The 24,691-nt window shown below is 52.7% G+C and overlaps 1 protein-coding gene across 1 annotated transcript; it reads right to left on the minus strand.

Moving 5' to 3' along the window:
• Window positions 1–3,882: 3,882 nt before the first annotated feature.
• On the minus strand, window positions 3,883–22,706 carry LOC309685491 (olfactory receptor 14I1-like; the record flags this gene model as incomplete). The annotated part of the gene is made up of 2 exons (XM_082501253.1): window positions 3,883–4,812; window positions 21,822–22,706. The coding sequence occupies 2 exons, from the start codon at window positions 22,704–22,706 to the stop codon at window positions 3,883–3,885; spliced, it is 1,815 nt and encodes a 604-aa protein (XP_082357379.1).
• Between the last annotated feature and the right edge of the window lie 1,985 nt (window positions 22,707–24,691).

Here is a 24,691-nt window from a genome sequence, read left to right on the forward strand (position 1 = left end):
ATGAGGGGATGGAGCGCACCCTCAGTCAGTTTGCGGATGACACCAAGCTGGGGGGGAGTGTTGATCTGCCTGAGGGTAGGGAGGCTCTGCAGAGGGATTCCGACAGACTGGACCCATGGGCCAAGGCAGACTGTAGGAGTTTCAATGAGGCCAAGTGCTGCGTCTCACACTTTGGCTACAACAACCCCTGCCAATGCTACAGGCTTGGGGAGGAGTGTCTGGAAAGCTGCTCACAGAGAGGGACCTCTGTTGTTGGTTGATAGCAGCTGAACATGAGCCAGCAGTGTGCCCAGGTGGCCAAGAAGCCCACGGGCATCGTGGCGTGTATCAGGACTAGTGTAGCCAGTAGGACCAGGGAGGAGATTTTCCCCCTGTACTGGGCACTGGGGAGGCCGCATCTTGAGTACTGTGTTCACTTTCAGCCCCCTCACCACAAAAAGGACGTTGAGGCGCTGGAGCGTGTCCAGAGAAGGGCAACGAAACGGGTGAGGGGTCTGGAGCACATGTCTTATGAGGAGCAGCTGAGGGAACTGCGGTGGTTTAGCCTGGAGAAAAAGAGGCTGATTGGAGACCTTATCGCTCTCTAAACATATCTGAAAGGAGGTTGCAGAGAGGTGGGGGTCGACGTGTTCTGTCAGGTAACGGGTGTTAGAACAAGAAGAAATGGTTCAAGTTGAGCCAAGGGAAGTTTTGACTGGGTATCAGGAAGAATTTCTTTACTGAAAGGGTCATCAGGCATTGGAATGCGTTACCCAGGGCAGTGGTGGAGTCCCCATCCCTGCAGGTGTTTAAGGGTCATGTAGTTATTGTGCTGAGGGACATGGTTTAGTGGTGGGCTTGTCTGTGTTAGGTTAATGATTAGACTATGTGATCTTACAGGTCTTCTCCAATATAGGAAATTCCATGATAGTGCGATTCTGTGATGATGGCGCTGGGACAACTTCCCTGGGGTGTCCAGTGAGCACAGGCACAGCCCAGACCCTGCTCTGCTGGTCCATCATGTCTCTCGCAGGAGCCCGGCTGTGCCAGGACACTGCTATGTGCCCCCACCCTGCACACTCCCCCACTTCAGCTCTTCCCTGAGGTTTTCCTCTCTGGGGCACTTGCCAGCCCCGCCAGCCCACACCCTCCCTGAATCTGGACACCTCCTGCTCTCTCCCAGCACAGACCAGCAGAGCAGCCTCATTGGCAATGGTCCAGCCAGCCTTCATGCTGAGGAGATATCCACCCCAGGCAGCTTGCAGCCCCCCGTGCCAAACGTCCTTCCCAGGATGGCATGAGAGAATTGGCCCAGGGCACCCTCAGGAAGGTCCTTTGGCCCCAGGGACAGGGCAGCCTGCCGTGAGCTGTCCCACCAGAGCAAAGGGTTCCTCTTTCCATGGCTGCCCTGCACACACACGGTGCCCTGCTCTTCTCCCACCACAGCCCATCTCCCCTCAGAGCCTTTTCCTGAGAGAGCTCATCCGTGCTGGCCTGGCCAGCCGTTCCTGCACCCCTCCCCAGGTGTCCCACAGCCCCCGAGCTGGTGGTGCGGCTCTGCAGAGCTGGGGGCTGTGGTGCCCAGGGCCATGCTGGTCAGGCTGGGAGGCAGACCCAGGTCGGGTGGCTCCTGCCCCCTTCACCTCAGCACACAGACGTGGCCCCTGCAGCTCCAGAGAAGTTCTCGGAGAAAGGATCTCAGACAAACAAGTCAGTGCAGGGTCCTTCAGTTTTTTAAAAACAAAGAGAGAAGAGCTTCTTATCTACGCGAAGTCTGTGGCTCCCACAACACAGACGGATCCTGACATAGCAATAGGATAAAGGATGATTCTTCACTTTTATTGACAGCATTAACAAAACCCAGAAAAGCTAAAAACCAAAGAAATGAAAGGAAAAAAAGTACTAAAGACAATCTGGGCCTGTAATGAGTTACATCATGTGCGATATGTTAGAAGATGGGCAGTTCAGTGCTGCTTCTGACAAGATACCAGTCATCAGTTTCCACAGGGCATCCTTGAGTTCCTGGTTCCTCATGCTGTAAATTAGAGGGTTCACTGCTGGAGTCACCACTGAGTACAGAAATGACACCAACAGGTCCAGAGATGGAGAGGAAATGGAGGGGGGGCTTCAGGTAGGCAAACATGGCAGTGCTGTTAAACAGGGAGATCACAACCAGGTGAGGGATGCCCGTGGAAAAGGCTTTGTGCCGTCCCTGCTCAGAGGGGATCCTCAACACAGCCCTCAAGATCTGCACATAGGAAAAGAGAATGAAAGCAAAAGCCCCGAATGCTAGTAAGACACTAAGCACCAGAAGCCCAACTTCCCTGAGGTAGTCTGAATGTGAGCAGGAGAGCTTGAGGATGTGGGGGATTTCACAGAAGAACTGGTGCAGGGCATTGCCCTGGCAGAGGGGGAGTGAAAATGTATTGGCCGTGTGCAGGAGAGAATTGACGAACCCACTGCCCCAGACAGCTGCTGCCATGCGGACACAAGCTCTGCTGCCCAGGAGGGTCCCGTAGTGCAGGGGATGGCAGATGGCAATGTAGCGGTCATAGGCCATGATGGTGAGAAGAGAAAACTCTGCTGAAATGAAAAAGACAAACAGCAAGGCCCGTGTAGCACGTCCTGCATAAGAGATGACCCTGGTGTCCCAGAGGGAATTGGCCATGATTTTGGGGAGAGTTGTGGAGATGGAGCCCAGGTCAAGAACAGAGAGGTTGAGGAGGGAGAAGTACATGGGGGTACCAAGAAGACCAAGTGGATAAGGTCCTCTATAGACAGATTGGAGTAGGCTCACATTCACAAGCCCTGGTCCTCAGAGGGAACTTCAGCCACCCTGATAGCTCCCCAGCCCCTGCCCAGCTCTGCCCACCTCCCCAGCCCTCTCCCCAGGACAGCCAAACCCAGCAGCCCAGTCTGGACTGGCCCCACAGCACTGCCCGCCGCAGGCTGATGCAGAGCTCTGGGCACTCACCGCACAGCCCCAGCTCCTCCCAAGGGCGCAGCAGCTCCTGGGGGGCAGACAAGGAGGTCAGCCTGCCCATCAGCCCCAGGGCTCGTGCTGGTGCTGAGGGAACGAGGAAAAAGAGGCTGGTCACTCTCTGCTTCTCTGGAATTCATGTTGTACGTGATCCCCAGCCCTGACTGAATTTGCCCCCTTCTCTCCCCAGTCAGCCCCACGCCCCAGGACAGCACAGCAGTCCTGGCCCTGGGGTCCCCTCAGGCACCTCATGCGTCTCCCCACTCTCCCCTCCCTGTGCCTGATGAGTCCCTGCTGACTCCCTCGGCACTGCAGCGTCCTTGTGCGTGGACACATTGATTCAGTGCTTTATATGGGTGGACTTTACCTTTGAGGGTGTTTCACCTTCAGAGTCTCCATCTGTTCCAGCGCAAGGGCACGTGTCGAGTCCCTAATCCCGCCTCTCCTCCCCCTAAAAAATGCATTTCCAGAACATTTGGTATATGCCATCAGTCCTGTCATACATGAAGAAGACTGAGGAGATAATGGGAGCTCATGGACCATCTCCCCTTCCACTGGGCACCAAGAAGAGTGCTTTTAAATCCAGAATATTTGGTGCAGTGGAACCCAATAGTACCGTGAGCTTACCTCCAGAAACATTGAAAACACAAGAAGAGACTCATTAAAATATTGATTCCTTGAATATGTTCTTGGAAGGTACTTTGGAGGAACAGCCCATCCTTCAGGCACGGCACTTGGGAGGTGCCCTTTTATTAAAGAGCTGTTATCTGTGCAAGGGTCAGGCACAGTAGGATCAAGCCTCAAAACAAGCAGCGTAAACTCAGAAAAACGTCTATAAGCAGGATTATCACAAGAGAAAAAAGCAGACTCACAGCCTAAGATAAGCCTTTGGCAATGTGCGGAGAAGGGGCGGCAGGTTATTGTCAGTGAAACAGTGTCCATTGGGCCAGTTTCCACAGGGCATCCTTGAGCTCCTGGTTCCTCATGCTGTAGATGAAAGGGTTCACTGCTGGAGGCACCACCGAGTACAACACTGCCACAACCACATCCAGACATGGGGAGGAGATGGAGGGGGGCTTCAGGTGGGCAAACACTCCAGTGCTGATAAAGAGGGAGACCACAGCCAGGTGAGGGAAGCATGTGGAAAAGGCTTTGTGCCGTCCCTGCTGTGAGGGGATCCTCAGCACCACCCTCAGGATCTGCACATAGGACACCACAATGAAAACAAAACACCCAAAGGCTAAACAGGCACTAACCACAATCAGCCCAACTTCCCTGATGTAGGAGTGTGAGCAGGAGAGCTTGAGGATGTGGGGGATTTCACAGAAGAACTGGTGCAGGGCATTGCCCTGGCAGAGGGGGAGTGAAAATGTATTGGCCGTGTGCAGGAGAGAATTGAGAAACCCACTGCCCCAGGCAGCTGCTGCCATGCGGACACAAGCTCTGCTGCCCAGGAGGGTCCCGTAGTGCAGGGGATGGCAGATGGCAATGTAGCGGTCATAGGCCATGACTGTGAGAAGAGAAAAATCTGCACCAAACAAGAAGGAAAAAAAAAAGACCTGTGCAGCACATCCTGCATAGGAAATGTCCCTGGTGTCCCAGAGGGAATTGGCCATAGCTTTGGGGAGAGTGGTGGAGATGCAGCCCAGGTCAAGAACAGAGAGGCTGAGGAGGAAGAAGTACATGGGGGTATGGAGGCGGTTGTCACAGGCGATGGCGGTGATGATGAGGCCGTTTCCCAGGAGGGCAGCCAGGTAGATGCCCAGGAAGAGCCCGAAGGTCAAGAGCTGCAGCTCCCGAGTGTCTGAGAATGTCAGGAGGAGGAAGTGGGTGATGGAGCTGCTGTTGCACATTTGCTGCCTCTGGGCAGGGCGACCTGTTCAAGGAGGGAAACAGAGTAAGTCAATGGAGACTTCTGTAAGCAAAATCAAAGCCATTTTCGGTGGGGTCAGTCCCGGCTGCATACACTCCCTTCCTCACGTCCATGGCTGGAGCTCTGGTTGGCGTTGGCTGCCTGTGCCATGAGGAGCAGGCCTCTGCCCAGTGGCTGCCACGGAGTCAGCCCTGCTCTGCAGCAGGGAGTTCTTAGGGAGGGTGGTGGCAGGAGCCAGTCCTGGTGTTCTGCTATGGCTGATGAATCCACTCCTTACACAGATGGGCTTCTCAACATCTGAACACCCACTGCTACGGAACAGGGATGGCAGAAGGCAGTTGGAGAGGCTTTGGGTATTTTACAGCTCTCCCACCTCCCCTGAGCATTGTTCTGGGATGTCAGAAACCCTCAGCATTTGTGCTGCACTCCAGGAGAACAGAGGGAGTGCTGTGAGACATGAGGATCGCCTGGGGTAGAGAGCAGAGACAGGGGAGATGGTTTGTCCCTCTGTCTTGCACCGTCATGAGATGGAGGGGGATTCCCCTCTTCTGTTATGCAATCAGACAGTGCTGAGAGCAGAAGGATCAATCTCAGACCATGAAATGTCTCACCCTTTCTCAAGGTCTCAGAAGCCCACCTCTAGCCAAGGACACCCACGGCTCATTTCACCCACCCAACAGCATTTCCTCAGTATCAGAGTCTCTGTGTTTCTCTGTGGGGCTTTGCGATAACACAAAGGTGCTATGGGACAGGTTGGCATCCTGGAGGGCAGCTCACAGCTTCCATGAACACCCAAAGGACATACCCAATTTTGGGGATCTCAGTGGGAGATTTAGCAGGGGCTAAAGAGCAGGTGCCACAGACCCTGGTGAGACTGGAAAGGGGATGCTGGTGCTGTCTGTAGCCCCCAGAGCTGGAAACCGAAGATACAGCCTCAGGAAAGCTCCTTATCTCTACAGGGATCCCTCCTTTGAGCTTTCTTTTAATGTCCCATTGTACATCTGCCACTGCCCACCCAGCCAACCAAGATGGGAAACATCAAAAGACAGACCCTCTACTGTTCAGGGAACTCAAACTTGAAATGTGCCCTCAGGAATGCCCAGAGGTAATCTCGAGGTGTAAACAGCCCTGACCCACACATCACAGTATCACAGTATCACAGTATGGTAGGGATTGGAAGGGACCTCAAAAGATCATCTAGTCCAATCCCCCTGTCGGAGCAGGAACACCTAGACGAGGTTGCACAGGAAGGTGTCCAGGCGAGTTTTGAATGTCTCCAGAGAAGGAGACTCCACAACCTCCCTGGGCAGCCTGTTCCAGTGCTCTGTCACCCTCACTGAGAAGAAGTTTCTTCTCAAATTTAAGTGGAACCTCTTGTGTTCCAGCTTGAATCCATTACCCCTTGTCCTATCACTGGTCGCCACTGAGAAGAGCCTGGCTCCATCCTCATGACATTCCCCCTTTATATATTTATAAACGCTAATAAGATCACCCCTCAGTCTCCTCTTCTCCAAACTAAAGAGACCCAGCTCCCTCAGTCTTTCCTCATAAGGGAGATGCTCCACTCCCTTAATCATCTTAGTTGCCCTACGCTGGACTCTCTCCAGCAGCTCTCTGTCCTTCTTGAACTGAGGGGCCCAGAACTGGACACAATATTCCAGATGCGGTCTCACCAGGGCAGAGTAGAGGGGAAGGAGGACCTCTCTCGATCTGCTAACCACCCCCCTTCTAATACAGCCCAGGATGCCATTGGCCCTCCTGGCCACAAGGGCACAGTGCTGGCTCATGGTCATCCTGCTGTCCACCAGGACCCCCAGGTCCCTTTCCTCTACACTGCTCTCTAACAGGTAGCTCCCCATCCTATACTGGAACCTGGGGTTGTTTCTGCCCAGATGTAGGACCCTACACTTTCCCTTGTTGTATTTCATTAAGTTATTCCCTGCCCAAATCTCCAGCCTGTCCAAGTCTCTCTGGATGGCAGCACAGCCCTCTGGCGTGTCAGCCACTCCTCCTAGCTTAGTGTCATCAGCAAACTTGCTGATAGTACACTCAATTCCCTCATCTAAATCATTAATGAATATATTGAATAATATGGGCCCCAGTACCGACCCTTGAGGCACTCCGCTGGTTACCGGCCTCCAACTGGACTCTGCCCCATTGACTACGACTCTCTGGCTTCTCTCCTTCAGCCAGTTCGCAGTCCACCTAATTATCCGGTCATCCAGTCCACACTTCCTCAGTTTAGCCATGAGGATGCTGTGGGAGACCGTGTCAAATGCTTTACTGAAGTCAAGGTAGACCACATCCACCGCTCTGCCATCATCCATCCACCTCGTTATTTCCTCATAAAAGGCTATGAGGTTGGTCAAGCATGACTTCCCCTTGGAAAAGCCATGCTGACTGCCCCTAATAACCCTCTTATCCTTGATATGCCTTGAGAGGGCACCAAGGATAAGCTGCTCCATCAGTTTCCCAGGGATGGAGGTGAGGCTGACCGGTCTATAGTTACCCGGGTCCTCCTTCTTGCCCTTTTTGAAGACTGGAGTGACATTTGCTTTCCTCCAGTCCTCAGGCACCTCGCCCGTTTCCCAAGACTTGGTAAAGATGGTGGAGAGTGGTCCAGCAATGACTTCAGACAGCTCCTTCAGCACCCGCGGGTGCATCCCATCCGGACCCATGGATTTATGGATGTCCAGGTTGCTTAACTGGTCTCTGACCCAGTCCTCATCAACTAAGGCAAACCCATCCATTGACTTGACTTCATCTGGGGTCTCAGCAGAACAGGACTCCTCAGGACAGCCCCCGACAGAGTAGACAGAGACAAAGAAGGCATTCAATAGTTCTGCCTTCTCTGTATCTTCTGTCACCAGGGCACCCACCCCATTCAGTAGTGGGCCTACATTGCCTCTGGTGTTAGTTTTATCTGCCATGTATTTGAAAAAGCTCTTCCTGTTGTCTTTGACCCCTCTTGCCAGGTTTAACTCTAAGGAGGCCTTAGCTTTCCTAGTTGCCTCTCTACATCCCCTGACAGCAGCCCTGTACTCCTCCCAAGTGGTCAGCCCCTCCTTCCATGATCTATAAACTCTCTTCTTCCACTTGAGCTTGCCAAGCAGTTCCCTGTTTAGCCACACAGGTCTCCTGGCTCCCTTCCTTGACTTCCTACGTGTCGGGATGCTCTGATCTTGAGCTTGGTAGAAGCAGTCCCTGAATGCTGACCAGCTATCCTGGGCACCTTTACCTTCAAACAGCTTTGTCCACGGGATTTCCCCTAGTAATTGTTTGAAAAGGCCAAAGTTTGCCCTGCTGAAGTCCAGGGTTGCGATTCTGCTTGCTATTCTGCTTCCACCAGCCGAGATCATGAACTCCACCATCTCATGGTCGCTGCAGCCAAGGCAGCCTTCAACCTTTACTCCTTGCACCAGACCCTCCTTGTTAGTGAGGACGAGATCCAGCAGTGCACCTCTCCTAGTCGGCTCCTCCACCATTTGCATCAGAAAGTTGTCATCAATGCATTGGAGGAACCTCCTAGACTGAGGCTGGCTGGCTGTGTAGTCCTTCCAGCAAACATCCGGAAAGTTAAAATCCCCCACGACAACCAGGGCCTGTGACTGTGAGGCCACTCTCAGCTGCCCATAGAAGGCCTCATCAACTTCCTCCCCCTGATCTGGTGGCCTGTAATAGACACCCACAACAGTGTCACCCCTGCCAGCCTGTCCCTTAATCCTCACCCACAGACTCTCAACTTGCTCCTCAACTGAACGTGGACAGTACTCGGTACATTGTAGTTGCTTTCTCACGTAAAGGGCAACTCCACCACCTCGCCTGGCTGGCCTGTCTTTCCTGAAAAGGACATAGCCACCCATGACCACATTCCAGTCATGTGAGCTGTCCCACCATGTCTCTGTAATTGCCACCAGATCATAATCTCCTGACCGAACAAGAGTTTCTAACTCTTCCTGCTTATTCCCCATGCTGCGTGCATTGGTGTACAGGCATTTCAGGGAGCGGGCTGAGCACACCGATTTCACCCTATGGGTGTGGGAGGCCTCCTGGCCTTTATCAATTCTGGAGTGCTGCCCCACCAATGCAAGCTCAGTAACAACCCCACCCCCCTTCGAATCTAGTTTAAAGCCCTCCAAATGAGCCCTGCTAGCTCCTGCCCCAGCATCCTTTTGCCCCTGTGAGATAAACCTTTCCCACATGTCACTGTCCAGACCGGTGTCCTATAAAACCAGCTGTTATCAAAGAAACCAAAGCCCTGCCTGTAGCACCAGTCCTGAAGCCAATCATTTATTGACTTAATTTTTCCATTCCATCCCACATCATCACGTGAAGATGGAAGGAAAGAAGAGAAAATAACTTGGGCCCCAGAGTCCTTCACCATCCGCCCCAAGGCCTTGAAATCCTGCTTCATTCCCCTCAGGCTACGGGATGCAGCTTCCTGCCCATCCATCTGGAATACCAGCAGTGGATAGTAGTCTGTCGGGTGCACCAGGGTGGGAAGTACCCTGGTGATGTCCCTGATCCGGGCTCCGGGTAGACTACACACTTCCCTGTGGTGAGGGTCAGCTCTGCATATCGGGCCCTCTGAAAAAAAACATAATAAAAAACTCTAAAAAACATAATAACCCCTCCCCACCAGGGGTTGCTCCTTCCACCCACAGCTTCTCCCAACAGCACCGGGGGGAGCTCCCCGGGCAGGTGGAGAGCTGACCCTGGCAGAGTCCCTGCCCTGCACACAGCCCCGGGGTGTAGGGACCCTGTCGGCAAGGACAGCCCTGCCCACCCCTGCCTGCACACCCACCTTCACAGCCCTTCGACCATTCCTGGGAGAAGGCAGCCGTCATGCTCGTGCTTCTGATGGTGAAGCAGGTAAGTCCCAATCTAGAGAATGTCCTCTTCTTCCGCAGCAGAGAAGTTGTGAGCGTCCTCCTGAAAGATCCCACGGGCTGTGGGAGGTGCCAGCTGTTGGAGATCTCTCCGACTAATGCAGCTGCTCTGCTTTGGGAAGAGTTCTCCCCCCACTCACCCTCAGCATCCTCCCTCTCCAGACTGCCTTCAACCTCTCTCTGCCTCCCTGCTCTGCCCTCGCTGCCTGCAGGCAGTGCCCTCAGCCCTGCTGCGCTGTGCAGAGGAGCTGCTCCTGGGCAGAGCTGTCTCTCTGCAGTGCTGCCCGCTTGCCAGGAGCTCCCTCTGTCCCAGCAGCCCGGCCCAGCTCAGCAGCAGAGGACCTGCTGTGGCTTTCTCTCCCTCCTCCTCGCACTGCCCCAATCCCTCGAGGTGTCCCTGCGCCTCCAGGGCTGACAGCTCCTCCAAGGCGGTGGGGTCTCTCCTGGGGAGCAGAGTTTGAAGCACAATGAAGTCATCACTGACTGTCTCTTTCTGAACCCTGGACGGACTGATTCCTGTGGTGGGAATTGCTCTGCCAGATTGTGCGGACCTACAGGAGGTTTCTGTGTTCCCCTCTGGAAACCCCCATTCCTGTCCCATTGCCAGGCAGGGCACGGAGGCAGTGACGGGCTGGGGATCATTCCCACCGGTGCAGGGCAGGGATTGAGCCAAGTCAATGAGGCATCTCAGCTCTCAGCAGTGTTCCTGAGGCCGGAGGGACATTCAGCTTCTCCAGTGCAATGCACAGACCCACCAGAGGGAGGATTCCTCTTGCCTCAGCTCAGCTGCCCTAAATCGGAGTGAGCTCCTTCTCTGAGCTGCCCTGTGAGCAATGGAGACAGAGGCCAGGAGGGAGCTTTTCCGATGCAAACACCAGGTGACATTTGAGGTGCCAGAGGTGGTTCAGGACACGTGCAGGGAACTGCAAGCTCTAATGGAGCAATTGTGAGAGACAGGGCAGCATCGGTGGGCACTGGTGGGGAATCCCTTTGGCCAACGGAAAACATAGAAGATCACAGAATCACAGGATCACAGAATGGTAGGGGTTGGAAGGAACCCTTGGAGATTGTCTAGTGCAACCAACCTGCCAAAGTAGGGTCACCTACAGCACGTTGGACAGGAATACAGCCAGGCGGCTTTTGAATATCTCCACAGAAGGAGACTCCACAGCCTCTCTGGACAGCCTGTTCCAGTGCTTTGGTGCCCTCAAAGTAAAGACGGTTTTCCTTGTGTTCAGATGGAATTTCCTGTGTTCCAGTTTGTGCCCGTTTCTCCTTGTCCTGTCACTGGGCAGCACAGAAAAGAGTCTGGTCCCATCCTCTTGACACCCGTCCTTTAGATATTGATAAGCATTGAGGAGATCCCCTCTCAGCCTTCTCTTCTCCAGGCTATACGTACCCACCTCTCTCAGCTGATTCTCATAAGAGAGGTGCTCCAGTCCCCTGATCATCTTTGTAGCCCTCTACTGGACTCTTTCCAGTAGTTCCCTGTGTTTCTTGAACTGGACACAGTACTCCAGATGTGGCCTCAGCAGGGCAGAGCAGAGGGGAAGGATGGCCTCCCTCCACCTGCTGCCCACGCTCTTTTGTGATGCACCCCAGGAGACCATAGGCCTTCTTGGCTACCAGGGCTGGCTTATGGTCAACTTATTGTCCACCAGGACTCCCAGGTCTCTCTCGGCAAAGCTGCTTTGCAGCAGGTGAACCCCCAACCTTTACTGGTGCATGGGATTTTTCCTCCCAGGGTGCAGGACTCTACATTTGCCCTTGTTGAATTTCATTATGTTCCTCTCCACCCAACTCTCCAGCCTTTCCAGGTCTCGCTGACCAGCCTGCCGTTTCCTGGGTCCTCCTTCTTGCCCTTTTTGAAGACTAGCGTGACTTTGGCTTTCCTCCAGTCCTCAGGCACTTCTCCTGTCCCCTGTGACCTTTCAAAGATCATAGAATCATAGAATGGTTTAGGTTTGAAAGGACCTTAAAGATTATCAAGTTCCATCCCCCCTGCCATAGCAGGGACATTTCTCACTAGACCAGGTCGCCCAAGACCACGTCCAGCCTAGCCTTCAACACCTCCAGGGATGGGGCCTCAACAACCTCTCTGGGCAACGTGTTCAAGTGCCTTACCACCCTTAAAGTGAAAATCTTCTTCCTAATGTTCAATCTGAACTTGCCCTCTTCCAGTTTAAAGCCAAGATGATGGAGAGCACCTTTGCAATAATATCTGCCAGGTCCCTCAACATTCCCGGGTGCGTCCCTTCAGGGCCCATGGATTTGTGGGTGTCAAGTTTGCCTAAATGATCTCTAACCCTATCCACCTTGACCAAGGGAAAATCTTCCCTTTTCCAGGCTTTTTCTCTTCCTCCAGGGTCTTGGATTGCTGAGGGCCGGCTTCAGCCTTCCTCGCTCCATCCCTACATACTCTCGCAATTTTTATATACTCCTCCCAAGTGGCCAGTCCCTTTTTCCACTTTCCGTAAACTTCCCTCTTGCACCTGAGTTTTTTCCAGAAGGTCCTTGCAGATTTCCTGCCTCCTCTTCCCGATTGCTTATTCCTAGGAATGCACTGATCTTGAGCTTGGAGGAAGTGGACCTTTTCTATTAACCAACTCTCCTGCACCCCCCTTCCTGCCAAAGCCTTTGCCCATGGGATTCCTCCAAGTATGTCTTTGAGGTGTCCAAAGGCAGCTCTCCTTAAGTCCAGTTCTACTTTTTGCCCTGCTTCTTCCACACAGGATTCGGAACTCCACCATCTCATGGTCACTGCAGCCAAGGCTACCCCCAGCCTTCACATCCCCAACTAGTCCTCCTTTATTTGTCAGTAATATGTCCAGCAGCGCACCTCTCCTCGTTGGTTTCCCCACCAACTGTGTCAAAAAGTTCTCATCAATGCTCTGCAGAAACCTCTGGGACTGTGTGTGACTGGCTGTGTTGTTTCTCCAGCAAATACCAGAATGGCTGAGGTCCCCCATGAGAACCAGGGCCTGTGACCATGAGGCTATTTCCAGCTGTCTGTAGAAGGCCTCATCAATTCAGGCATTTCAGAGAGGTCATCAAGCATGCAGGTTTTCCTGGAGGAGAGCGAGAGGATCCATCACAGTCGTACGCACCGTGGAGGTGGTTGGCTTTCTGGATATCACCTTGGGAGTCCACCTAGGAATATTTGTCACTGTTCTGGTTGGCCGGGCTTATTCCCCAGTAAGCTGTGATGGCATGAGCATTGTCCCCTTCACCCCAGCCCCAAGTCTTTTGGATTCAAGCCCGCCTCACCAAGCTGGCCAGCCTGCTGCCAAAGATGTAGTCTATGTAGTCTAAATCAACCCTCTTTTGCCTTAAAACATCTACGCATAGCCCTGTCGCAGCAGGCACTGCCCAAAGGGCAATGATGCCACGCTTGGTTTGTTCCTGTGAGCTGTCAGCAGGCAGTGCTCGGAGCCAGGCGCTGATGCCTGCCACGGGGTCTGCACACCCTCATCCCACAGGCACAGCATTCAGTGGGGTCTCTCGGAGGTGTCCCATCCCAGCTTCTTCCTCTCCTCCTGCTTGGAACCCCCCAGGCTGCCCCTCCTTCCCCCTGAGAGGCCACCATGCCCAGTGCCCGGAACCAGCGACTCTGTGACATCAGCCCCGGGAACAAGGGCACCGCAGGCACCATGAGGACTGTGGGCAATACGTCGGCTGCTGCACTGGTGGGGACGACCCCTCGGCTCTTCCAGCTGCAACGTGCCACTGCTGGCAGTGATGAATGTGCTCCCTGTCGTCATCCTGACGGCCTTGTGCTGGGCCATGAACAGCACATGGGACAGCAGTGGGTAAACGGCCTGAGGTTCTGAGAGGGAGCTTGGGCAACACTTATGGGCTTCACTGGAGGGTGCCTGCTTGTCCCCTGTGGCCACTCCACAGCTTCTCAAACCCCACATGGGAGCCTGAGACCCTTGCCAGCACCCAGGCTGCTGGCCCATCTCACCTGTGGGGCTCAAACAGAAACAGAGGCAGGCATACGCATGCCCCACAGGGTTCCTTGGCCCTACTGTCCATGCAACACCTTGTGGGGAGGGGAGATGGCTGACCTTCAGCCTGAACTGCAGCAAGCCATTGAGCAGGACAGTCATGAGCTTCTAGTGACAGAGGGACCTGCAGGCTCTGGCCCATGGGTTCCGGCTATGGCACGTTGCACGTGGTGGGTGGCAAAGATGCCCGGCCAGGCACCTGGCCCTACATCACCAGCATCCAGCCTGGAGAAGAGAAGGCTCTTTGGGAGACCTTATAGTGGCCTTCCAGTATCTGAAGGGGGACTACAGGAAAGCTGGGGAGGGACTTTTTACAAGGGTAAAAGGTATGTTTAAAAAAATTAGGGATAGGACGAGGGGGAATGTTTTCAAGCTGGAAGAGGGGAGATTTAGAATAGATATTAGGGAAAAAAAACATTCACATGAGTGTGGTGAGCCCCTGGCGCAGGTTGCCCAGGAAAGCTGTAGCTGCCCCATCCCCGGAGGTATTCAAGGCCAGGTTGGACAGGGCTTAGAGCAACCTGGTCTAGTGGGACATGTCCCTGCCCAGGGAAAGGAGGTTGAGACTTGGTGATCTTTAATTTCCTTTCCAATCTAAACTATCATATGAGTCTATGATTCTACCATTCTACTCACACCGCTCAAGCTGCACCATCTATTTGATGCTGTGCACTTCACATACTGCCTCCACAGGGGCAAACACTCACAGAAATTTTGCTGCCTCAACCAGAAAAATCATTTTCACTGTGTTTTCTGTAACTCCAATTCCAGATTTACTGCACTTCACAGTTCCGTTGGTTCGGAGCATCCAGAGAGCCAGACCAAAAGCTGCATGGCGGGTCATTGCAGTCACCACCATCACCCACGAACCTTCCACTTTGACTGCAGGGTTGTCCCTCAGTTTACAGACCACGGAATGAAGCTGGGATGAAGCAGTTGCATCAGATAGCTTACCAGAAAAAATGCTGTTTGAGTCTAGCCAAGGGTGTGTCGGGGACAATTCCTCGAGGCAGCCAACCAAATATTAAATGAGCACAGAGTTATTTATGGATGGAATTCTGTGTGCAGGAGCAAGGACTGCCATCAGTCCAACAGTGCAGTTCCTGCTCTCTTGTCGTAGTTATGGCTGGACTGGCCACTGTGACAAACAACAGATTGTCTCCCCCACCTCTCTCTCTCGAAGGAGAGAGAGCAAGAAACTTGTGAATGTAGGAAGAACTCAACTGCTTGAAGGAAATATTAATAAAAAAATAATAAAAAAGATATAAAGAAATAAATATTAATCTGGATCAAGCTCCCAGGATGATGATCACGTCACCGGCAGGCATGGGGAAAACCCAATACTTGACTCAGGGACGGATGGGAATCGGATTCCAGATCTGCATTCAGGAATTCACAGATCGGGATCAAAGGCAGACAAACAGCCAGAGTCCTCCTGGGACACAAACCACTGAAGGAAGAGAGCTGACCCTTTGATCCCTCAGCTTTTATACTGAGCATGAGGCCACCATGCCCAGCACCTGGAACCAGCGACTCTGTGGCATCAGCCCTGGGAACAAGGTCACCGCAGGCACCATGAGGACTGTGGGCAATACGTCAGCTGCTGCACTGGTGGGGACGACCCCTCGGCTCTTCCATCTGCCATGTGCTGCTTCTGGCAATGATGAATGTGCTCCCTGTCGTCGTCCTGCCGGCCCTGTGCTGGGCCATGAACAGCACATGGGACAGCAGTGGGTAAGGGGCCCGAGGTTCTGAGAGGGAGCTTGGGCAACACTTATGGGCTTCACTGGCGGGTGCCTGCTTGTCCCCTGTGGCCACGCCACAGCTTCCCAAACCCCACATGGGAGCCTGAGACCCTTGCCAGCACCCAGGCTGCTGGCCCATCTCACCTGTGGGGCTCAAGCAGAAACAGAGGCAGGCGTACGCACACCCCACAGGGTTCCCTGGCCCTGCTGTCCATGCAGTGCCTTGTGGGGAGGGGAGATGGCTGACCTTCAACCTGAACCGCAGCAAGCCATTGAGCAGGACAGTCATGAGCTTCTAGTGACAGAGGGACCTGCAGGCTCCAGCCCATGGATTCCGACTACGAAACGGCACATGTGGTGGGTGGCACAGATGCCCGGCCAGGCATCTGGCCCTGGATCATCAGCATCCAGCCTGGAGAAGAGAAAGCTCTTTGGGAGACCTTATAGCAGCCTTTCAGTATCTGAAGGGGGGCAACAGGAAAGCTGGGGAGGTACTTTTTACAAGGGCAAGTAGGGACGGGACAAGGGGATTGCTTTCAAACTGGAAGAGGGGAGATTTAGAATAGATATTTGGAAAAAAATATCACTGTGAGGGTGGTAGACCCGTGGCGCAGGTTGCCCAGGGAAGCTGTGGCTGCCCCATCCCTGGAGGTGTTCAAGGCCAGGTTGGACAGGGCTTGGAGAAACCTGGTCTAGTGGGATGTGTCCCTGCCCAGGGCAGGGGGGCTGGGACTTGGTGATCTTTAATTTCCTTTCCAATCTAAACTATTCTATGAGTCTATGATTCTACAATTCTACTCACACCACTCAAGCTGCACCGTCTATTTGATGCTGTGCACTTCCCATACTGCCTCTACAGGGGCAAACACTCACAGAATTTTGCTGCCTCAACCAGATTAAACATTTTCATGGTGTTTTCCGTATGCTCCAAATCCAGATTTACTGCACTTCAGTGTTCCATTGGTTCGGAGTGTCCAGAGAGCCAGACCAAAAGCTGCATGGCGGGTCATTGCAGTCACCACCATCACCCACGAACCTTCCACTTTGACTGCAGGGTTGTCCCTCAGTTTACAGACCACGGAATGAAGTTGGGATGAGGCTGTTCCTTCAGACGGCTTCCCAGACAAAATGCTGTTTGAGCCCAGCCAAGGGTGTGTCGGGGACAATTCCTCGAGGCAGCCAACCAAATATTAAATGAGCACAGAGTTATTTGTTGATGGAATTCTGTGTGCAGGAGCAAGGACTGCCATCAGTCCAACAGTGCAGTTCCTCCTCTCTTGTCGTAGTTATGGCTGGACTGGCCACTGTGACAAACAACAGATTGTCTCCCCCACCTCTCTCTCTCTAAGGAGAGGAAGGAGAGAGAGCAAGAAACTTGTGAATGTAGGAGGAACTCAACTGCTTGAAGGAAATATTAATAAAAAAATAATAAAAAAGATATAAAGAAATAGATACTAATCTGGATCAAGCTCCCAGGATGATGATCACGTCACCGGCAGGCATGGGGAAAACCCAATACTTGACTCAGGGACAGATGGGAATCGGATTCCAGATCTGCATTCAGGAATTTGCAGATCGGGATCAAAGGCAGACAAACAGCCAGAGTCCTCCTGGGACACAAACCACTGAAGGAAGAGAGCTGACCCTTTGATCCCTCAGCTTTTATACTGAGCATGAGGCAGATGGGATGGAATACCCTGATGGTCAATTTGGGGTCACCTGTCCTGTCCGCTCCTTCCTGCAGGTGCCACCCCTCTATGCTCTTCTGCTTCTGACCCTCCAATGGGGCAAAGAACCAAGTCAGCTGGCCTTGGGGGTTATACCAATAAGTATGAGAAAGAGAATTCTGCAGACCATTCCTCGGCATACATTACAACTTATCAGGTTTTATCGCTCTGAACAGTGTCACGACAATATGCTGTTAATTTCAGAGAGTTCAGTTAGTTAAAAGAGGCTCAGCTGCAAAGTAAAGTTGCTGAACAGAAGAGGGGTTCTGTTTCACCTCAAACCAGCACAGGTGGGCTGTTCTTTTGGGAGGGTATGAGGAGAATAAAAGAGAAGCACTTGTGATTTCAGGGAATGACAAGAGAAGCAAAGGATGCTGTTGGCTGTCTTTGCTGAGGGCTCCTGTTTTGCCAAATGAAACCCAAGGACCACCACAGCCTTTCCTGTGGAGCTGCTACTCAGCCACACAGCCCCTGCCCTCTGCCATTGACAGCGATGGAGTCACTGCGAAGGTGCAGTAGAAGAAATGAAACAGTTTGTGGTGCTGCAATGGATGGGCACATAGTTCTCAGTACAGACAGGCTGGAAGGCTCAGGGGTGGGGGTCCCCTCTTGTGGCTCCATCTCTGGAGAGAGAGGAGCATTAGGAGGGCTTTGGAAGAAGCTGCACAGGTTATGGGGAACTCATTGGCAAAAGCTCAGAAAAACATGGCTTTGTGTTTGAAGAAATAGTGAAGACAGAGAGTCATGAGTAAAGCTTGGGCCAGCACAGGGTGGGAGTGAGGTGGGGAAGCAGGGGTGGTGGTTGAAATCTGCAGAGAAACGGGCACAGGCAGAGGAAAGTGTAGGACAGCCTGTGGTCAGCGTGCACGACACCCCACCCCCCCAGCAGAACTGAAATCCTTGTCCTTTCCACTATGGCTGCGGACTCTTCCACTGGAACCCCTGAGAGCACTCCAGTTCCTCACAGACACACTGCTTCGCTGCCTCCTCCCCCACCCTCCAGACAGCCCGAGAGGTTTCCTACACACACCCCCTCATCTCACTGCTCCCAGAAAGAGCCCTGAGCATCCCTTGAAGGAAAGAATCTCCATTGCCAGAGTGTGGGGGTCAGCGCTTGAATATCCTGCTTGATGAGACACGGCAAGGGCTTTCACAGACACTTTCACATTTCATTTCCAACTGGAAGCAGTGCCTCTGGCTTTCTGCTTCAGGGACAGTCAGGGATGGCCCTCAGTGGGGACCGCTGACGCCCTCAGAACCTTGGAGGCTGACTTGCACTGCTCTAGAGACCACTTCAATCCACCCTCAGTACCTGCAGTTCAGGAACTGGGCACCAGAGGGCTCATTAACATGCAAAATGCCATAACGAGCCATGGTTCTGGGCATAATTTTCTTATTATACAATTCTGCTGTGGTTAATTAGAGAGATTTCAGAAGTTAAAAGGTTTCAATAGTAAATAACAAGAAGAAAGGATTTATTTTTCTTACTTTTTTTTTATTTGTCTGCTTAATTTCTCTGTCTATTGATATCAGCAATTTCCAAATGACACTGAAACTGGACCTCTCCAAACAGAGTCTGACTGAGTAGGGCAGTCAAGACCCTGTATGTCAGACACTCTGTGGGCAGCCTTTGTCCCCACCTCCAACCCCGCCTTTCTCTCATCAGCCACCTGGGACTTACAGCACCTTTCCTCAAATCTCAGCTTTCTCTGCTACACTCTGGAGTTGCAGGTTTCAGCCCTTTGGAAACAGTTTCCACCTGTTTCACTTGGGGAATGAACTGCACCCAGACACAGAATTTTCTTTGCAGCCCAAAAACAAGCCCAAAGGAAGGCATGGTTGAATAGAAAAATACAATATACAAAATGCAAAATACACTCCTCTGCTGTACATTAAGTCCACCTTACCTCCGCTGAAGTCCACTCTCCACAGTGGATAGCCTTAGACCAAAGGAAAACACATTTTTGTGCCAAACTGGGATCCCACGAACACCAAAGCACTCCCTGCCCTGGACTCGGTTCACATGGGCTCACAGCGAGTCACACGCTAAGGTCACGAGCTCCCTCCATTCACAGAGGGAAGCAAAGAGAGAAAGTGAACGGCATGCTCTTTTGAAGGGGTCTGGGTTACGGGAACATCTCCAAGCAGACTCTGCAACATCCGCACCCACTCCTTGCCCATCCTCCTCCAGCGATGGACAGCTTGGGTGCAATTGTCCAGGCTTCCTTTTCTCCCGGAGGGAGAGAAATCAGTTGTCTCAGCTGAGATGCTTTGGCCTACCTTGACTGTCCACCAGCTCCAGCTCCACAACTACCACTTGTAAAAAGTCCCTCTCCAGCTTTCCTTTAGGCCCCCTTCAGCTACTCGGTCTGCTATAAGGTCTCCCGGAGTCTTCTCCAGGCTCAACAACCCCAACTCTCTCAGCCTGTCCTCACAGCAGAGGTGCTCCACCCCTCTGATCACCTTCGTGGCCTCCTCTTTTCCCACTCCAACAGATCCATGTCCTCCTTATGCTGGGGCCCAGCAGCTGGATGAAGCACTGCGGGGTCTCCCCAGAGAGAGTAGAGAGGCAGAACCACCTCCCTCGCCCTGCTCGCCATGCTGCTGGTGATGCAGCCCATGATGCGGTTGGCTTTTTGGGCTGCCAGCACACATTGCAAGCTCATCTTGAGCTTCTCATCCACCAGCACCTCCAAGTCCTTTTTCTCAGGGCTGCTCTCAAGCCATTCTTCACCCAGCCTGGATTTGTTCACAGGATTGCCCTGACCCACATGCAGGACCTTGCCCTTGGCATAGTAGAACTTCACGAGGTTTGCACAGGCCCACCTCTCAAGCCTGTCCAGGTCCCTCTGGATGGCATCCCTCCCCTCCAGAATGTCAACCGCTCCACACAGCTTGGTGCCATTGGCAAACTTGCTGAGGGTGCACTCCATCCCAACATCCATGTCACCAACAATGATGTTAAACAGCACCAGACCCAGTACGGACCTCTGAGGAACACCACTCGTCACTGCCCACCATTTGGACAGGGAGACCTTGACCACAACTCTAATTTTCTTTCCAGTGGCTGCTGTGTTTCAGATTTGGTAGGAAAAGAATGTTAGTAATGCATATTGTTTTAGTTGTTGCCAGGTGTTGTTCATATTTTTCAAGGACTTTTCTTTCAGCTTTCCGTAGAAGCTCAAAGGGGCCGAGAGAGAATGATGGAATGGGCAATGAAATATTCCATTCCACAGAAGTCATGCTCAGTATTTGGATGGGTTTAACCAGGGGGCGGGTACGTGCAAACGCTGCTCGGGAAGGCACCAATTCACTGAGTGGTGACAGTGACTTGTATTGTCATTAGTAGCAGTAGTAATATTGTTGTTGCTGTTGTTGTTGTTTTCCTTTTCTGTTATTGTTCTATTAAACTCTCTTTACCTCAACGCATGACTTTGGGTTTTTTTGTTTGTTTGTTTGCTTATTTGTTTTCTTTCCCTTTCCACTCTTTTTCACCCTCTTCTCCCTTTCCTCCTGGGGGAAGGGGGAGAACTGCACCAGTGGGTGCATGGTCCTAGCTGCTGGCTGGGGTTAAACCACGACACCTGTGCTGAGGCCTCCAGAGCTGGAGGCAGCACTCCATGTGGGGTCCCATGAGAGCAGAATAGAGGGGCAGAACCACCTCCCTTTCCCTGCTGGCCATGCTTCTTTTGATGGAACCCAGGACACAGCTGGATTTCTGGGCTGTGAGTGCACATTGTTGGCTCATGTCCAGCTTTTCATTGCCCCATACCCCCGGGTCCTCCTCAGTGGGGCTGCTCTCAATCCCTTCATCCCCCCGACCTATACTGATATGGGAGGTTGCCCCAACCCGTGTGCAGGACCCCGCACTTGGCCTTGTTGAACTTCATGAGGTTCAAATGGGCCCACTTCTCCATCTTATCCAGGTCCCTCTGGATGCCATCCCATCCCTCAGGCAAGTCAACAGCACCACTCAGCTTGGTGTCTCCATCTTGGGTGATTTCTCACTTTGTGGGGCTCCATTCCATGCCCACCCCAGGCAAATGCTGCTTCTGGAGAGCCCAGGGGATCTCCAGGAAACTCCATTTCCCCCTTGAGAATAAAGTTGTCTGTCACGGCTTGTATGTGACAGCCTTGGCTATGTCACTCAGTGACCAGCCATTGCTTCCACTGTCACTACATGCTGACGAGTGAGTCCTAAATCCCATCCTCGAGCTCTAAAAGAACCCAAAAGCAACAGTCCTTTTGGGGATGCCATTGCTCAGGCCTTCTCCTGAGACCAACTTTTAGAAGAAAGGACCAGTGTTTCTGCATAGCACAAAGTAGATCCCATTTTGTTATAGGGATGCTGTGAGAGTTTCAGTCCTGACCTGGTGTTAGACACTGTTATAGAGGCACCAGTGGAGAGATAGTGGGTTAATGCCTCTTTTGAAGTGGAAGGCATCGAAACCTTTCTGCAGGAAAAATCTAAAAAAAAAAGTAAGAATGAAAATAAGAATGAAGAGAAGAAAGACAGCTCAGGATTGGCGTAGAACATCCTATGAGTCATCTGTGGAGAGAGATGGTAATTTTATTGCTGCTTAGAAGGTGACCATGAAATCAGTTTCTGAATGGAATCTTTGAGCTCCTGGTTCCTCATGCTGTAGAGGAGGGGGTTCAATGCTGGAGTCATCACCGAGTACAGAAATGACACAACCAGGTCCAGAGATGGGGAGGAGATGCTGGGGGGCTTCAGGTGGGCAAACACTCCAGTGCTGAGAAAGAGGGAGACCACGGCCAGGTGAGGGAGGCACGTGGAAAAGGCTTTGTGCCGTCCCTGCTCAGAGGGGATCCTCAGCACCACCCTGAAGATCTGCACATAGGACACCACAATGAAAACAAAACACCCCAATGCTAAACATGAACTAACCACAAGAAGCCCAACTTCCCTGAGGTAGGAGTGTGAGCAGGAGAGCTTGAGGATGTGGGGGATTTCACAGAAGAACTGGTCGATGGCATTGCCATGGCAGAGGGGGAGTGAAAATGTATTGGCCGTGTGCAGGAGAGAACTGAGGAACCCACTGCCCCAGGCAGCTGCTGCCATGCGGACACAAGCTCTGCTGCCCAGGAGGGTCCCGTAGTGCAGGGGATGGCAGATGGCAACGTAGCGGTCATAGGCCATGACGGTGAGAAGAGAAAACTCTGCTCCGAGCAAGAAGAAAAGCAGAAATACCTGTGCAGCACATCCTGCGTAGGAGATAGCCCTGATGTCCCAGAGGGAATTGGCCAGAGCTTTGGGAACAGTGGTGGAGATGGAGCCCAGATCAAGAACAGAGAGGTTGAGGAGGAAGAAGTACATGGGGGTGTGGAGGCAGTGGTCGCAGGCGATGGTGGTGATGATGAGGCCGTTTCCCAGGAGGGCAGCCAGGTAGATGCCCAGGAAGAGCCAGAAGGTCAAGAGCTGCAGCTCCCGTGTATCTGTGAATGCCAGGAGGAGGAAGTGGGTGATGGAGCTGCCATTGGGCATCTTCTTCTTCTGGGCAGGGGGACCTTTTCAAAATGTAAAGACAGTGACAAGTTAGGGTAGAATTCATAGAATCATAGAATGGTTTAGGTTGGAAGGGAACTTGAAGATCACTGAGTTGCAACCCCCTTGCCATGGGCAGGGACACCTCCAACCACACCAGGTTGCTCAAAGCTCCATCCAGCCTGGCCTTGAACACCTCCAGGGTTGGAGCTTCCGCAACTTCTTTGGAACATCTGCTCCAGTGCCTTAACACGATAAAAGTGAAAAATTTCTTCCTAATATAAATCTACCTTCTTCCAGTTGAAAGCCATTCCCCCTCAGCCTGTCACTACGTACTCGTGTAAAATGTCCTTCCCCAGCTCTCCTGTAGCCCCTTTAGTTACTGGAGGGCCGCAGTAAGTTCTCCATGGAACCGTCTCTTCTCCAGGCTGAGAAACTCTAACTCTCCCAGCCTGTCCTCATGGGAGAGGGCCTCCAGCCCTCTGATCATCTTTGTGGCCATCCTCTGGACCCACTCCAACAGGCCCATGCCCTTCTTTTGTTTGGGGCTCCAGAGCTGGAATTCTCTGAGTATAATCTATCCAATTTCTCATAAAACACCCCCAAACCACTTTTACCTTTCCAGGAAGACCTTTTGTGAGCTCAGATTGGTGCTGTCTGAGGGTGCCCCAGAGAACAGGAGGTTCTGCTGTTGGCTCTGCAGGACTCAGACCCGCCCTACAGCAAAAGGAAAATAGGAACTTGGGGTGATCTCAGATTAAATCCACTTTTGATAGCAAAGAGCTGTTCAGCATTGTGGCTCCCAATGCACCCGGCTGCAGAGCAGAGCTGTGGGGATGATGTTGTGTTCGTACTGTTTTAGTTGCCCCAACACACCTTAGGAGTGTTTTTAAGACAGAAATCCTGCTGCGCCTTGTGGGTCCTGAGACACAAACGGGCTGTCATTGCAGGGGGTTGACTAGGTGACCCGTAAAGGCCCCTTCCAACCACACCATTCTAGGAGTCTACGATTCTGTGGCACTGGTGAGAGCAGAGGAAAGCGCCTTCCAAGTGCATCTCTCTAAAGCCCTCAGCCCCTCTAATCATACCTGAGGAAGACCTCAGCTCTGCCCTCCCAGCCAGGGACACAGAGGGCTCATTACAGCTGCCCACAGACAGCTGCCCAGCAGCGTTTCCATGGCTTTAGCACCACGATGTGGGACTGCTAGATAACACAGAGATGCCATGGGAGAACTGTGTCCTTCTGGAGGGCAGCCTGCAGCCCAGCAGGACCCCTCAAAGAAGGAATCACTTATCTTAAATTTGCTTATCCTGAAGGCACGATCAGGTCATTTCCAGCCGCATACACTGTGATTCCCAGAGCGCCAAAGGCAGACAGGATGCAAGTTGGCTGCTTTTCCTCCATGGACATACGTGCACGAAAGTACGTGCAGTGTTGGTGTCTCAGCTGCGCTTCAATCCTTAGCCCCCCCCCACCAGGGAGTGTAACAGTAAGAACAAGGGCAGACGGGAGAAGAGGGGATGCCAAGGTACCTCTTCCAGGGCAGGCAGGTGAGGGAGACACAGTCGGACACTTGAGCAAATCTCCTCTGTGGTGGTCAGGTTGCTGGAAAGGCAACTCATGACCAAACCCGCATGACACGAAGGGCAGAGGCTCTGCTGTGTGAGCGAGGGGACCAGGGGTTGCTCCAGGGAAGGCATCTGCACTGTCGGGGAGGGCAGGGAGATGCCTGTATCCCCCTTCCCACAGCATTTCTGGGAGCCCGGCTCTCTTCCTCCCTGCCCATGACTCTCTTACCTGGAGCTTGTCTTGGCCAGGACCTGTTTCTCTCTCCCCATATCTCCTCCCTCTTCATGCTCACAGACCCCATTCCGCCTGCTGCGTGCACAGCTCTGCCCTGCAGACCCCTCCTGGCATCAGGGCACTGCCCAGGGACATCTTCGTGTGCAGGGGTTAACGAGAACCTCAGACAAGTCCTATCAAC

This window comes from Vanellus vanellus (assembly GCF_965231255.1).
Source record: "Vanellus vanellus genome assembly, contig: HAP1_SCAFFOLD_76, whole genome shotgun sequence".
Lineage (NCBI taxonomy): Eukaryota > Metazoa > Chordata > Aves > Charadriiformes > Charadriidae > Vanellus > Vanellus vanellus.